Raw genomic sequence first — 11,859 nt, 5'->3', positions numbered from 1 at the left:
TCAAAAAAAAAAAATTAGGTTATAAAATAATCAAACAGAAAATAAACATAAAATGGAGAGAATGAACAAAACCCAAAGTACATTTTTGAACAAACCTCTGCCAAGGTTGATCAAGAGAAAAAAGAGAAGGCACAAATAAACAATATTAGGAATGAACAGAGGACATAATTATAGAGAAGGCAGAGAATAAAAAGGTAAGAGAATACTATGAAGAAGCTTTCTACAATAATATTTAAAAACTTAGATATTTTAGGAAAATATAATTTACCAAAACTCGCTCAAGAAATAGAAAGCTTAGATGGCCTTATAAATGTAAAAGAAATTGAAGCAGTTGTAAAAAAACAAAACTAAAACATCAGGCTCTGATATTTTTATAGGCAAGTTCTGTCAAACTTTCAAGGTATTAATCATTTCAATATTATAGAAAGTCTTGCAGAGCATCAAAGAAGGAATGCTCTCCAAGTCATTCTATGAGGCTAATGTAACGTTGAAACTAAAACCAGACAGAGAAGTACAAGAAAGGGAAATTAACTACAGGCCAGTGTCACTCAAAAATGTAAATAACAAAATCCTAAACAAAACACTAGAACACAGAATAGAGCAGTACATAAAACAAGATAATACACAATGACTAATCTGAGAAATGCAAAGGTGATAAAAATTAATGATCACCACAGCAGATGCAGAAAAAGTGTTTGATTTAATCCAAAACCCAATCACAATTAAAATGCTCAGCAACTAAGAATATAAGGGAACTTTCTTAGCCCTAATAAAAGGTATGTACTATTGTTAATGGGGAAACATTGGAAAGATTCCTTTTAAAAACAGGAACAGAACAAGGATGTCTGCTACACCACTTCCATTAAAGACCATAGGTCCTAGCAAATGCAGTAATGTAACAAAGAGAGTTTAAAGAAAGAATGATCTTATGATTTTACTGAATATATAGCAAATTATTAAAAATAACAAACAAAAAATACATACTGGAATCTAAGACTGAACATCTTCTTGGGGAATGCTGTATACTCTCTATGCCTATAAAGACCCCCCTGAAAGCAGCAGTGATGCCAGACACTATCATGTGTACACAGTGGTCATCTCTCAAGGAGAATAAGGCACTAAAATGCTTAGGGTGTTACTTCTTGTTCTCTCGGGGTAAGGAAAGAGGTGTCAAGTACAACAATAACCCTCTGTCAAAGAAAAGAAGTCTGCCAGGAGAATCATTTTTGGAGCATCCTCTGAATACTAGTGCATATAACTCAGTCCTTTCAAAAAAAAAATGCTTAAATCTGCATGTCCAAACCCTGTCAATCCTTGAGAGTTAACTGAAGTTACACTATCTTAAAAAATCATTCTTCGTCTACTTCAGTTCTTAGTGAATTCCCTCCATAGAATAACAGCACTTACTGTAGCAGGTATTAAGAATTTAATCAATTTGACATCTCTTATCTTACCATTTAATTTTTGTATTATTATTCATCTAACTCTGTGATGTCCTCATTTATAAATAGCACATCTTATTCCTGAATGAGAAAGCAATTCTTAAACTGTTATTTAACTTTATATCTATATCAAATATTCCAGAATAGATGTCTCCTCTATATCCTGCGACCTGATGTGATACTTTGCTTTATCTCCCATGGTCTCTAGTAAGTCACAATCTAACAACAATCCAGAGATGTTCCAGCCAACAGAACTCTAACATACCCTCCCTTCATTATCTATATGGTGGAGCAAGTGCAGATAACAACAACCAATGGAGGCCAACAGTGATTGAAATCAAAGATAACAAACCTATCTTTTATATGGATCATAAAAAACACTTTCTTGACTAGGCTACAGGAGAAAAAGTTAAGGAAGGCAAAGAAAGAAATACATATGAAACTTACCTTGCCTGTGAATCATGCCCCCATGCATAATTCTTGCAACGATACAGTGATTTAGCTCATTCATTTTTAGAGTGATTCCCTGTTAAAAAAAAAAAAATTCAGTAAAAGAAGAATTACTATGAGAGAGCATATCTTTCAATATTTGTAATTTTGCCATAAACAATTTTAACTACAAAAGTGAAAACATTAAAGAAAATTTGGAAAATGGAGAAGACCAGCCATTACCCTTCACACACAAAACTGCTCCTTGACAGTAATACTATTTTTGGTATTTTTATTGTTATAATAATAGTATACATATATTTTATATAGTGCTTTTTAATCTTCTAATTATAATATGATTACTTTCCATGTTGCTCTATTTTTCATATTGTCAATTATTATTTTTTTATTTTAATAGATTTAGGGGTAAAAATTGAATTCTGTTACCTGTATATATCGTATAGTAGTTAAGTCTTGGCTTTTAGCGTACCCATCACCCAAATAGTGTCCACTGTACCCCATAGGTAATTTTTCATCCCTTATCCTTCCCTTCCACCCTCCCCATTTTTGAGTCTCCAATGTCCATTATATCATTCTATGTGCCCGTGTGCCAATTATTTTTTTAAAATAGTTTTTGGCTGGGTGTAGTGGCTGATGCCTATAATCCCAGCACTTTGGGAGATTGAGGCAGGAGGACTGCTTGAGGCCAGGAGTTTGAGACAAGCCTGAGCAACATAGCAAGACTCTGTCTCCACCAAAAATTTTTTAAAATTTAGCTGAGCATGGTAGCGTGCGCCTGTAGTCCCAGTTACTCAGGAGGCTGAGGTGGGAGGATCGCTTGAGCCCAGAAGTTCAAGGCTGCAGTGAGCTTTGATTGTGTCACTGCATTCTAGCTTGGGCAAAAGAATGAGATTCTGTCTCTAAAACATAAATAAATAAATAAAACCAGTTTTTATTGATGTATAATTGACAGACACATATTTAAAGTGTACAATTTGATAATTTGAAACTATCACTATAATCAGGATAATGAATATATTCATCACCACCAAAAGTTTCCTCATGTTCATTGGTAATTTACTCCCATCCCTCTGTCTTACCCACCACATTCCCAAGCAACCACTGATATGCTGGTCAAAAAGCTGATAGTTGCTGATCAGTCAAAAAGCTGACGCAGTGAGCTTTTGCTGACTATAGATTTGTTTGCACTGTCCATAAATGGAATTATAGTGTGTACTCCTTTTTGTTGCTTTTTTTAAACTCAGCATAATTATTTTGAGATTCCACCATACTGCTGCATGTATCAATAGTTCATTCTTTGTTCTTGCTGAATAGCATTCCATTGTATGGACATATCAGATTGTTTATCCATTCACCCACTGAATTGTTTTTTTTTGGCTATTATAAGTAAAGCTGTATTCCTGGGTTAATTCCCATTTGGTCATAACATATTCTTCTCTTTTAAAGATATGGAACACTTCAGGCATTTGTGTATTACCCTTATATGGAGGTACAAAGGTCACGATAATATTTTCTTTTTCTTTTTTTTTTTTTAAGAGACAGAGGTCTTGCTATGTTGCCCAGGCTGGTCTCCTCCTGGCCTCAAGCAATTCTCCTGCCTCAGCCTCCTGAGTAGCTGGGATTAGAGGTCAGAGCCACCATGCCTGGCCATGCTAATATTTTCTGTATTGTTTATATTTTAGTGAAGTGAGCACATATTAACCTTTTCATATATTGTTGGGTTTGTTTTTCTAAAATGCTGTTTAGAATTTTTGCATGCATATTCATAAGGACTACTAGTCTGTAGTTTCCTTGTAATGTCTTCATCTGGTTTTGATATTAGGGTAATGCTGGCTTTATAGAATGAATTGGGGCTGGACACGTTGGCTCAGACCTGTAATCCTAGCACTCTGGGAAGCTGAGGCAGAAGGATCCCTTGAGCTCAGGAGTTTGAGATCGGCCTGAGCAAAAGCAAGACCCCGTCTCTACTAAAAATAGAAAAATTAGATGGGCATGGTGGCGCGCACCTGTAGTCCCAGCTACTTGGGAGGCTGAGGCAGAGGATTGCTTCAGCCCAGGAGTTTGAGGTTGCAGTGAGCTATGATGACGCCACTGCACTCCACCCAAGGTGACAGAGCAAGACTCTGTCTCAAAAAAAAAAAAAAATGAGTTGGGAAAAATTCCTTCTTTTCCAATGTTTTGGGAAGAGTTTATACAGAATTGGCATTACTTCCCTATTATATGTTTGGTAGAATTCACCAATGAAGCTGTCTTGTCCTGGAGTTTTATTTGAGGGATGGTTTTTAACTACAAATTCAATTTTTAAATAGTGTAGGACAATTCAGTTTATTCTTTCTTAAATGAACTTTTGTAGTTTCTGTCTTCCAAGGAATTTTTCCATTTTATCTAAGTTGTTGAATTTATTAGCATAAATCTGTTTATCTTATTTCCTTATTATCCTTTTTATATCTGCAGATTCTGCCACTTCTCTCATGCCTGATGTTGGTAATTTGTGCCCTCTTTTTTCCCCGATTGTGCATTTTCCCTGATCAGTCTGATCTTCTCAAAGGAAAACTATTTTTGTTTTACTGATACTCTATCACTTTTTTGTTTTCTATTTCATTAATTTCCACTTTGATCTCCATTATTTCTTCTACTCACTTTGGGTTTAATTTACTCCTTTTGGTTCTAGTTTCTTAAGGTGGAAGCTGAGGTCATTGATTTGAGATGTTTCTTCTTTTTTCTTTTTTTTTTTCTTTTTTGAGCCAGAGTCTTGCTCTGTTGCCTGGGCTAGAGTGCCGTGGCGTCAGCCTAGCTCACACCAACCTCAAACTCCTGAGCTCAAGGGTTCCTTCTGCCTCAGCCTCCCAAGTAGCTGGGACTACAGGCATGCGCCACCGTGCCCGGCTAATTTTTTCTATATATTTTTAGTTGTCCAGCCAATTTCTTTCTATTTTTAGCAGAGACGGGGTCTCGCTCTTGCTCAGGCTGGTCTTGAACTCCTGAGCTCAAACGATCCGCCCGCCTCGGCCTCCCAGAGTGCTAGGATTACAGGCGTGAGCCACCATGCCCGGCCTCTTCTTTTCTAATATAGGTGTTTAGTGGTATGTATTTCTCCCTAAGTACTGTTTTAGTGGTATGGTGTTATGATATATGTATGTATGTATGTATGTGTGTATATGTTTTTGTCCACAGTCCCTGGCTCATAACTCCTCTAGTCCTTGTTATGATGTTGGCCTCAGGAGCAGGTCTCAGGAAACAGAATTTCTTTCTGATCTTCTCCTGTCCTCCTTTCACCTGCCCAAGGCAGGACTCTAATCTGATTGTGGGTCAAAAGACCCTCATTCCAGAGAGGGTCCTACCCCATACCCTGGAGGAAAGAATGCTGAACAGACAGGCCTTACTGGGTTTAGATCATGTGCTTTTTGTCCAATCACCTTTCTACATCATTGTCAATCATGCCTATGTAATGAAACCTCCATAAAAACCCAAGAGGATTTGGAGAGCTTCCAGACAGCCAAACACAAGGAGGTTCCTGGAAGGTGGTGCACAGGCATGGAAACTCTGTGCCCAGGTCGCGGGAAGCCCAGTTTGAAGCCAGTCGGTCAGAAGTTCCCAAGGCCTGGACTTGCAACTGGTGGGGAGGAGAAATCAGTCTTGGGAAATGAGCCCTCAACCCGTGGGACCTGACACTGTCTCCAGGGAGACAGTGTTGGAGTGTCGTGATTGAATTAGAAGATGCTCAGCTGGTATCTGCTGCTTGGTGTGTGTGGGGGAAAACCCCACATTTGGTCACAGAAATTTCCCGTGTTGATTGTTGTAGAGTTTAGAGGAAAGCACAGTTTGAGGAATGTTTTGAAAAAGCAAGTGGCATCCCACAAATTCTGATTTGTTGTGGTTCATTTTCATTCAATTCAAAATATTTTTTAATTTCACTTTTGATTTCTTTTATCTATGAGTAATTCAGAACTGTGTTATTTAGTTTTCAAGTATTTGGGGATTTTTCTTTCTGTTATTCATTTTTAATTTAATCCTATTGTGGTCTGAGAATATGCTTTGATATTAATATAGCCACTCCAGATTCCTTTTGATTAATGTTACCATGGCATATCTTTTTCCATCCTTTTACTTTAAAACTATTTGTCTTTATGTATAAAGTGCAGTTCTTACAGATAGTATATAATTGGATCTTGCTCTTTATCCAATCTGACAACCTCTACTTTTTAATTGGGGAATGTAGACTATTTACATTTAATATAATCATTGATACAGTTTGGCATAAATATATCTTCTTGTTATTTGACTTCTGTTTATTCCACTTATTCTATGTTCCCTTTTTCTTCTTTTTCTGCCTTTTTTTGTATTAATTTATTTTTTATTCTGTTTTCTCTCCTGTGTTCCTATTAGCTATAACTCTTTGTTTTGTCGTTTTAGTGGTTGCATTAGGGCTTATCACATATATCTTTAACTTATCAGTGTATCTTCAAATGACAGTATACCAATTTACATATAATTAAAGAACCTTATAATAGTATATTATTTCTTTCCTCCTGACCTTTGTACTATTGTTGTCATGTATTTTACTCTTACATATGCCATAAACCCCAAAACACATTGTTATTTTTGTTTAAACTGACAAGTATCTCTGAAAGAGATTTAAGTGATAAGAAAAAGAGCTTTACCCATGTAGTTACTGTTTTCAGTGCTCTTTATTCCCTTTTTGTAGATTCAGATTTCTATCTATTATTTTCCTTCTGTCTGAAGAATATACTTCAATATTTCTTATAGTGTGGGTCTGCTGAATTCTTTCAGCTTTGGTATGTCTGAAAACGTTTTTATTTTGCCTTTGTTTTGAAAGATACCTTTTCTGGGTTTAGAATTATAAATTGAGAATTTTAAAAATTATTTTAAAGATATTGTTATCCTTGTTTGGTCTGTTTCTGATAAGATACTGATGTTATCCTTATCTTTGTCCCTTTGTATGTAACATTTCCTTTTTTTTTTGCTGTTTTTAAGATTTTCTGTTTTTTACAGGTTCTAAGCAGTCTGATTATGATGCACCTTGATATTGTTTTCTTCATGTTTCTTGTGCTTGGGGTTCACCACAGTTCTTGGATCTGTGGGTTTACAGTTTTCATCAAGTTTGGAATGTCTTCAGTCATTATTTTTTCAAATATCTTCTTCTTCCTCTTCTTCTCAGATTCCAATTAACCATATATTAGGCTACCTGAAGTTGTCCCAAAGCTCAGTGATGTTCTTTTCATTTTTTAAAATTCTTTTCCTCTGTGTGTTTCATTTTGGATAGTTTCTATTGCTATGTCAAGTTCACAATTTTTTTCTGAAATGTCTAATCTTCCATTAATCCCATAGTGCATTTTCCTGCTAATTCTAATATCTGTGTCATTTTTGATAATTCTCCACATTATAGATCACACTTTCCTATCTCTTTACATGCCTAGTAATCTTTGATTAGATGCCAGACATTGTGACTTTTACCTTATTGCATGCTTGATGTTTTTGTAGTCCTATAAATATTCTTAAGCTTTGTTCTGAGATATAGATCAGTCGCCTGGAAATAGTTTGATCCTTTGGGTCTTGTTTTCATGATTTGTTAGGCAGGTGTGGAGCAATTCTCAGTCTGGGGCTAATTACTCCTCGTTATTAAGGCAAGACCTTCCTGAGCATTCTACGTGATGTCCCATGAATGAGGAGTTTTTTCAGTCTGGCTGGTGGAAACAGGTAGTGAGTGTTGGATACTGTTCCTTCCAATCTTTTTGGATGGTTTTCTCCTCAGCTTTGCGTAGTTTCCTCTCATACACATGCTGACTGATTCTCTGCTGAATACTTAAGAGAGGCCCTCTACAGATCTCTGAGATTCTCTCTCTGTGCAGCTCGCTCCTCTTCAGTACTCTATCCCATGAACTCTAGTTGCCTTGTTCCCCCGAGACTCTCAGCTGTCTCCTCAATTCAGGGAGTCTTCTTGGACTGCCTCAGTTCCCCCTCTTTATGCTGTGGCCTGGAAAATCTCTTAAGGTAGTAAGATGGGGTATTCATAGGGGTCACCTTGTTTGTTTCCCTTCTCTTAGGGATTGCTTTTCTTTGATGCTTGATCTCTAATGTCTTGAAAACTGTTCTTTCATGTAATTTTGTGTTTTTTATATTTTTGGTTGTTTCAGATGAGAGGGTAAATCTGGTGTCCGTTACTTCAGCTTGGCCAGAAGTGAAAGTTCTATAGTCATATTTGATGCCAGAATACTATTCTACAGAGTAGATTACTTTTTGTTTTCCAGTTATTCACTATTAAAAAACAAGTATTCATAAACATATTTTTGCACTAGATCTGGCTGATCCTAAGAATCATGTGGGGAACTTGTAAACAATTCTGACTCATAAACCTATTCTTTAGATTTAGATTTAGGAGGCCTGGAATGGAGCCCAGAAATCTGTGCTTTTAAACAAGCTCCCTCAGTGAAAGTGGCCTTGAATTTCGGATGGTGAAGGGTAGGGACTCAGCTTTTTCTTTTTCATTGGAGAATAACACTCTGACAGAAAGCTTCATAAAAATATCTGAGACTTTATACTCTAACTTAACTTGGACATTCCATAAAATATAACTTCACATGGTTCCTACTTTGCAGTTTTCAGAAGCGGTAGGTGAATGATGTGAAAAATTGGTTTATCAAAACTTTTTCAGTTCCAACATCCAATTGTAATGTTCAGGTTTCATTTCCAACTTGTACGTTCAATCAACTTGTATGGTTACTAAGAGGAGTGTTCCTGAAAAAATGCTGTAAATTAATGTTAAGTCAAATCTAATTTCATAAGGGAAATGATAGTATAATAGAGGTCCTACACTTGAAACTATAAGATTCATTGTATACATTCAACCGACATTAATGTGAATCTATTATGAGGCAGGCGCTCTGCTAGGCACAGAAGTAAATGAGACATGAAGGGTCTCTTGTGGCTAGGAAAAGTTCACCTCAAACCAACTGCAGTTAATATTTATTATTCTGTTTGCCCCAAACATTTTTCTGTAGAGAGAAATTGACTCATGTTCTCTCTGTTACCAAGTTCATAAATTCCAGGGAAGGGATTGGCCCAGCTTGAGTTAGGCATCTACTCCCGAACCTATCAGCTTGAAGGGGGGGGTGTTAAACTCCTGGCCTTTCCTTGTTTATATAAGTCTTTTCCCTATTGTGTAAGCTAGTTCAAGTTTGGTCTTTGTCATTTGCAACTATGGGAATCCCAATGAATAAATAATTACAAGTATGATGCTATGAACGGGAACACACAGGGTATAATGGGAGTGTATCACTTTGGGGAACGGACATATTACAGAGGGTTCAAAAAGCAAAAAAGGTCATATAGGAATGTCCTGCACAGTAATATAATGCTTTGAGTAAGACAACTAAGCAAATAAAGCTGTATTAAATATAATAGAGAATCGTACTCTATTATTGAAAAATGCATATTTTATATTTTACACAAAATAATTCCTGTTTTCATGGCAACCAGTCAAAAAGAGAAGAAATATACACCTTCACTAGGATCACAGAAGACAGAAGAGAGAAGGGCTTTTTGAAGGAGACTTTTAGGGGAGACTCAAATCTACTTTATGCTTTCTGAAAAAGTAACTCGGGGATGTAGTTTTCTTTTTTTTTAATTTCAAATATTAAGGGGGTACAAATGTTTTTGTCATAATGCTTATAATGCGTAAGTCAGGGCTGTAAGTATGCCCATCAGGGACGTAGTTTTCTGCTTTTACTCGGTCTAAGTTTCTATGTAGTCAGCCTTCACACGAAAGGTTGGGCTGCTTTAGAACATGATGATCATAGGACACTTTGGGGCTTCCTTTTTGTAGTCCCTTCCACCTTCTTGTCTGCTTTGCTTGGCTGAACATCACCCCTTCTTCCTGCCTCTCTGACACAGCCTTCTTTCCTTCCCAGCTCTGTCAAAACTGGGCTTGTTAAACAAACTGTGCTAAGCTGCAAATTTACTTGCTTAATGTAGCTAGCCCTGTGGAACATGAGCTCCAAGAAGGGGCCATGTCTTATCTACCACTAAATCACTGGCATCTAATACAGTGATTTGTACTTAGTAGGGACTTAACAAATATTTGCTAAATGAGTGAATGAAATATTAGACTTTTAAAGCTAGGTGGGATCTTGGGGCTCATTTAGTCAACTATACATTTAGAGATGAGTCAACTGAGGCCCACTGACATGAAGTGATTTGCCCAAGGCACTCAAAAGCTGCTATTGCCTGTGTTCTTAAGCAAAATGGTTGCCTGGGGAGCACCAAAAAGGGTGAGGTGATCTGCATGTTCCCTGTCTGCTGCACCATTGTCTAACCGGCAACAGTATACAGTAAATGAGAATTATAACCAGAAATGTCTATAGCTGAGGGCTCTCTGGAAATCATGGTCACAGAATCACTGCTCTGTACCTCTTCCTTTAATCTGGAAGGAAACTGGGCAACTTTTTAAAGTAGGTAATTTGTTTTTCTATATCCCTTTTATATGCTCTGGGAAAAGATATGAATGCGCAAGTTTGAATTTTTTTCCCCTAAAGATATGATTTCTCCTCCAAACCTGGAACTTGTCCGATGTTCCCATTCAATTGTACAAACCTAAAGCTTAAGGGTTGTCCTTGATCCTTGCTTCTTCCTCAGTCCCCACTGTTAATCCATTAAGGCTTTCTGATTTTACTCTTTCATTATTTCTTACATCTGTTCACTTCTTTCCATCTTGACATCCGTCCCTCTAGTTCAGAGTTCCATCATTTCTTCCCTGTATTACTGCAATAATAGCCTCAACACCAATATCAATATTTCAAATTGTCCCTTTCTTTGTTGTTTGCTGCCCCAGAGGTTTTTACACTCTGGAATAATGTATCAGTATTCTCTCTCTCTCTCTCTGTTTTGGTTGAAGAGCAATTATGCAAGGAGAAGTGAGAGAGAGAACCAGCATGCCTAAGATAGGGTGTCAGGCAGAACAATTCTAGGAAAGAAGGGCAGGGGGAATTGAAGATCTGGAAAATGATTTCTTTAAAACTATCCATTGTCCTCCTTCCTTCCCCACCTTGTAGTAGCATAGGTTGAAGTTAACTGATCTAACTCATGATGCGATTTTATGAGAATACAGAAAACTTTCTTTTCCTACTCACCATTGGTTCATCCGTGTTCTTTTGGAACTGTACCAGCCGAACTCTGGTCACATTCTCCATATCCATGTCTCCGTTAGCACTTTCTGGAGAATCACCGTTTAAGTAGGGAGAGGTGGGAGGAGGTGTGACCCTCAAAGCTTCATCACTGTAAACTTCATGTGCCACTACGTCGTGAGTCTGAAGTAAGGCCTTGTATTTTATAAAGAAAATTAAATATTAACAACATTACCATTCCAGCAGAAATTTATTCTATAAAAATAGATAATATCATTCTTTGCCTCTCAAAGGTATAGCTCCTTTAAAGAGTGTGCTATACCTACATACAACCATACCTCAATTTGTGACAAATAATCATGATAAATGGATTTTTAAAAACATGAATGAATGAACGAGTGAATGAGTCAATGAATATATGTGTTTGTTGATTACTTGGGTCAGAGGTGTTGTCTGATGCTATGAAAATGCACCAAACTAACTTGTTCAAATAAAGGCAGACACAATGCAATTTCAAATAATTTAGCAGAAAGAATCGCCTGTAAATAGAGCTGGCAAATTTCTGCAGGGGCTTAAAATTGAAGCAAATGTAGTAAAAACAGTGTAATAAAAGATGTATTCAGCAAGTATCTTTCGTCAATGGTATTAACAATAAGATTTTCATATAACCCAAAAGATGAAGATAATTTGTAACATATAATTTAGTAAAAGAAGTAAAAATACATATAAATGTACCTTAAAAATATAATTTTCCAAAATATCACATAGGATATAGAGCTTACAATCTAACATATTAAATATTTTTGTTCGTTTCTGTTTTTTGGAGC

The 11,859-nt window shown here is 36.6% G+C and overlaps 1 protein-coding gene across 1 annotated transcript in view; it reads right to left on the bottom strand.

Annotated features, from left to right (window-relative positions):
- The window catches only part of CASK (calcium/calmodulin-dependent serine protein kinase (MAGUK family)), a 437,172-nt gene that overhangs the window by 43,295 nt on the left and 382,018 nt on the right, over positions 1 to 11,859 (bottom strand). Inside the window, exons 14-15 of the mRNA XM_012642796.1 lie at positions 11,039 to 11,227; positions 1,890 to 1,968 (exon numbers count right to left, since the gene is read on the bottom strand). Coding sequence (XP_012498250.1) covers positions 1,890 to 1,968; positions 11,039 to 11,227 — 268 coding nt within the window. The remainder of the gene's footprint in view (positions 1 to 1,889; positions 1,969 to 11,038; positions 11,228 to 11,859) is intronic.

Source organism: Propithecus coquereli, unplaced genomic scaffold (genome assembly GCF_000956105.1).
Source record: "Propithecus coquereli isolate 6110/MARCELLA unplaced genomic scaffold, Pcoq_1.0 Scaffold188, whole genome shotgun sequence".
NCBI lineage: Eukaryota > Metazoa > Chordata > Mammalia > Primates > Indriidae > Propithecus > Propithecus coquereli.
Note: the sequence above shows the minus strand (reverse complement) of the source record. Positions and strands in the feature narration are given on the sequence as shown.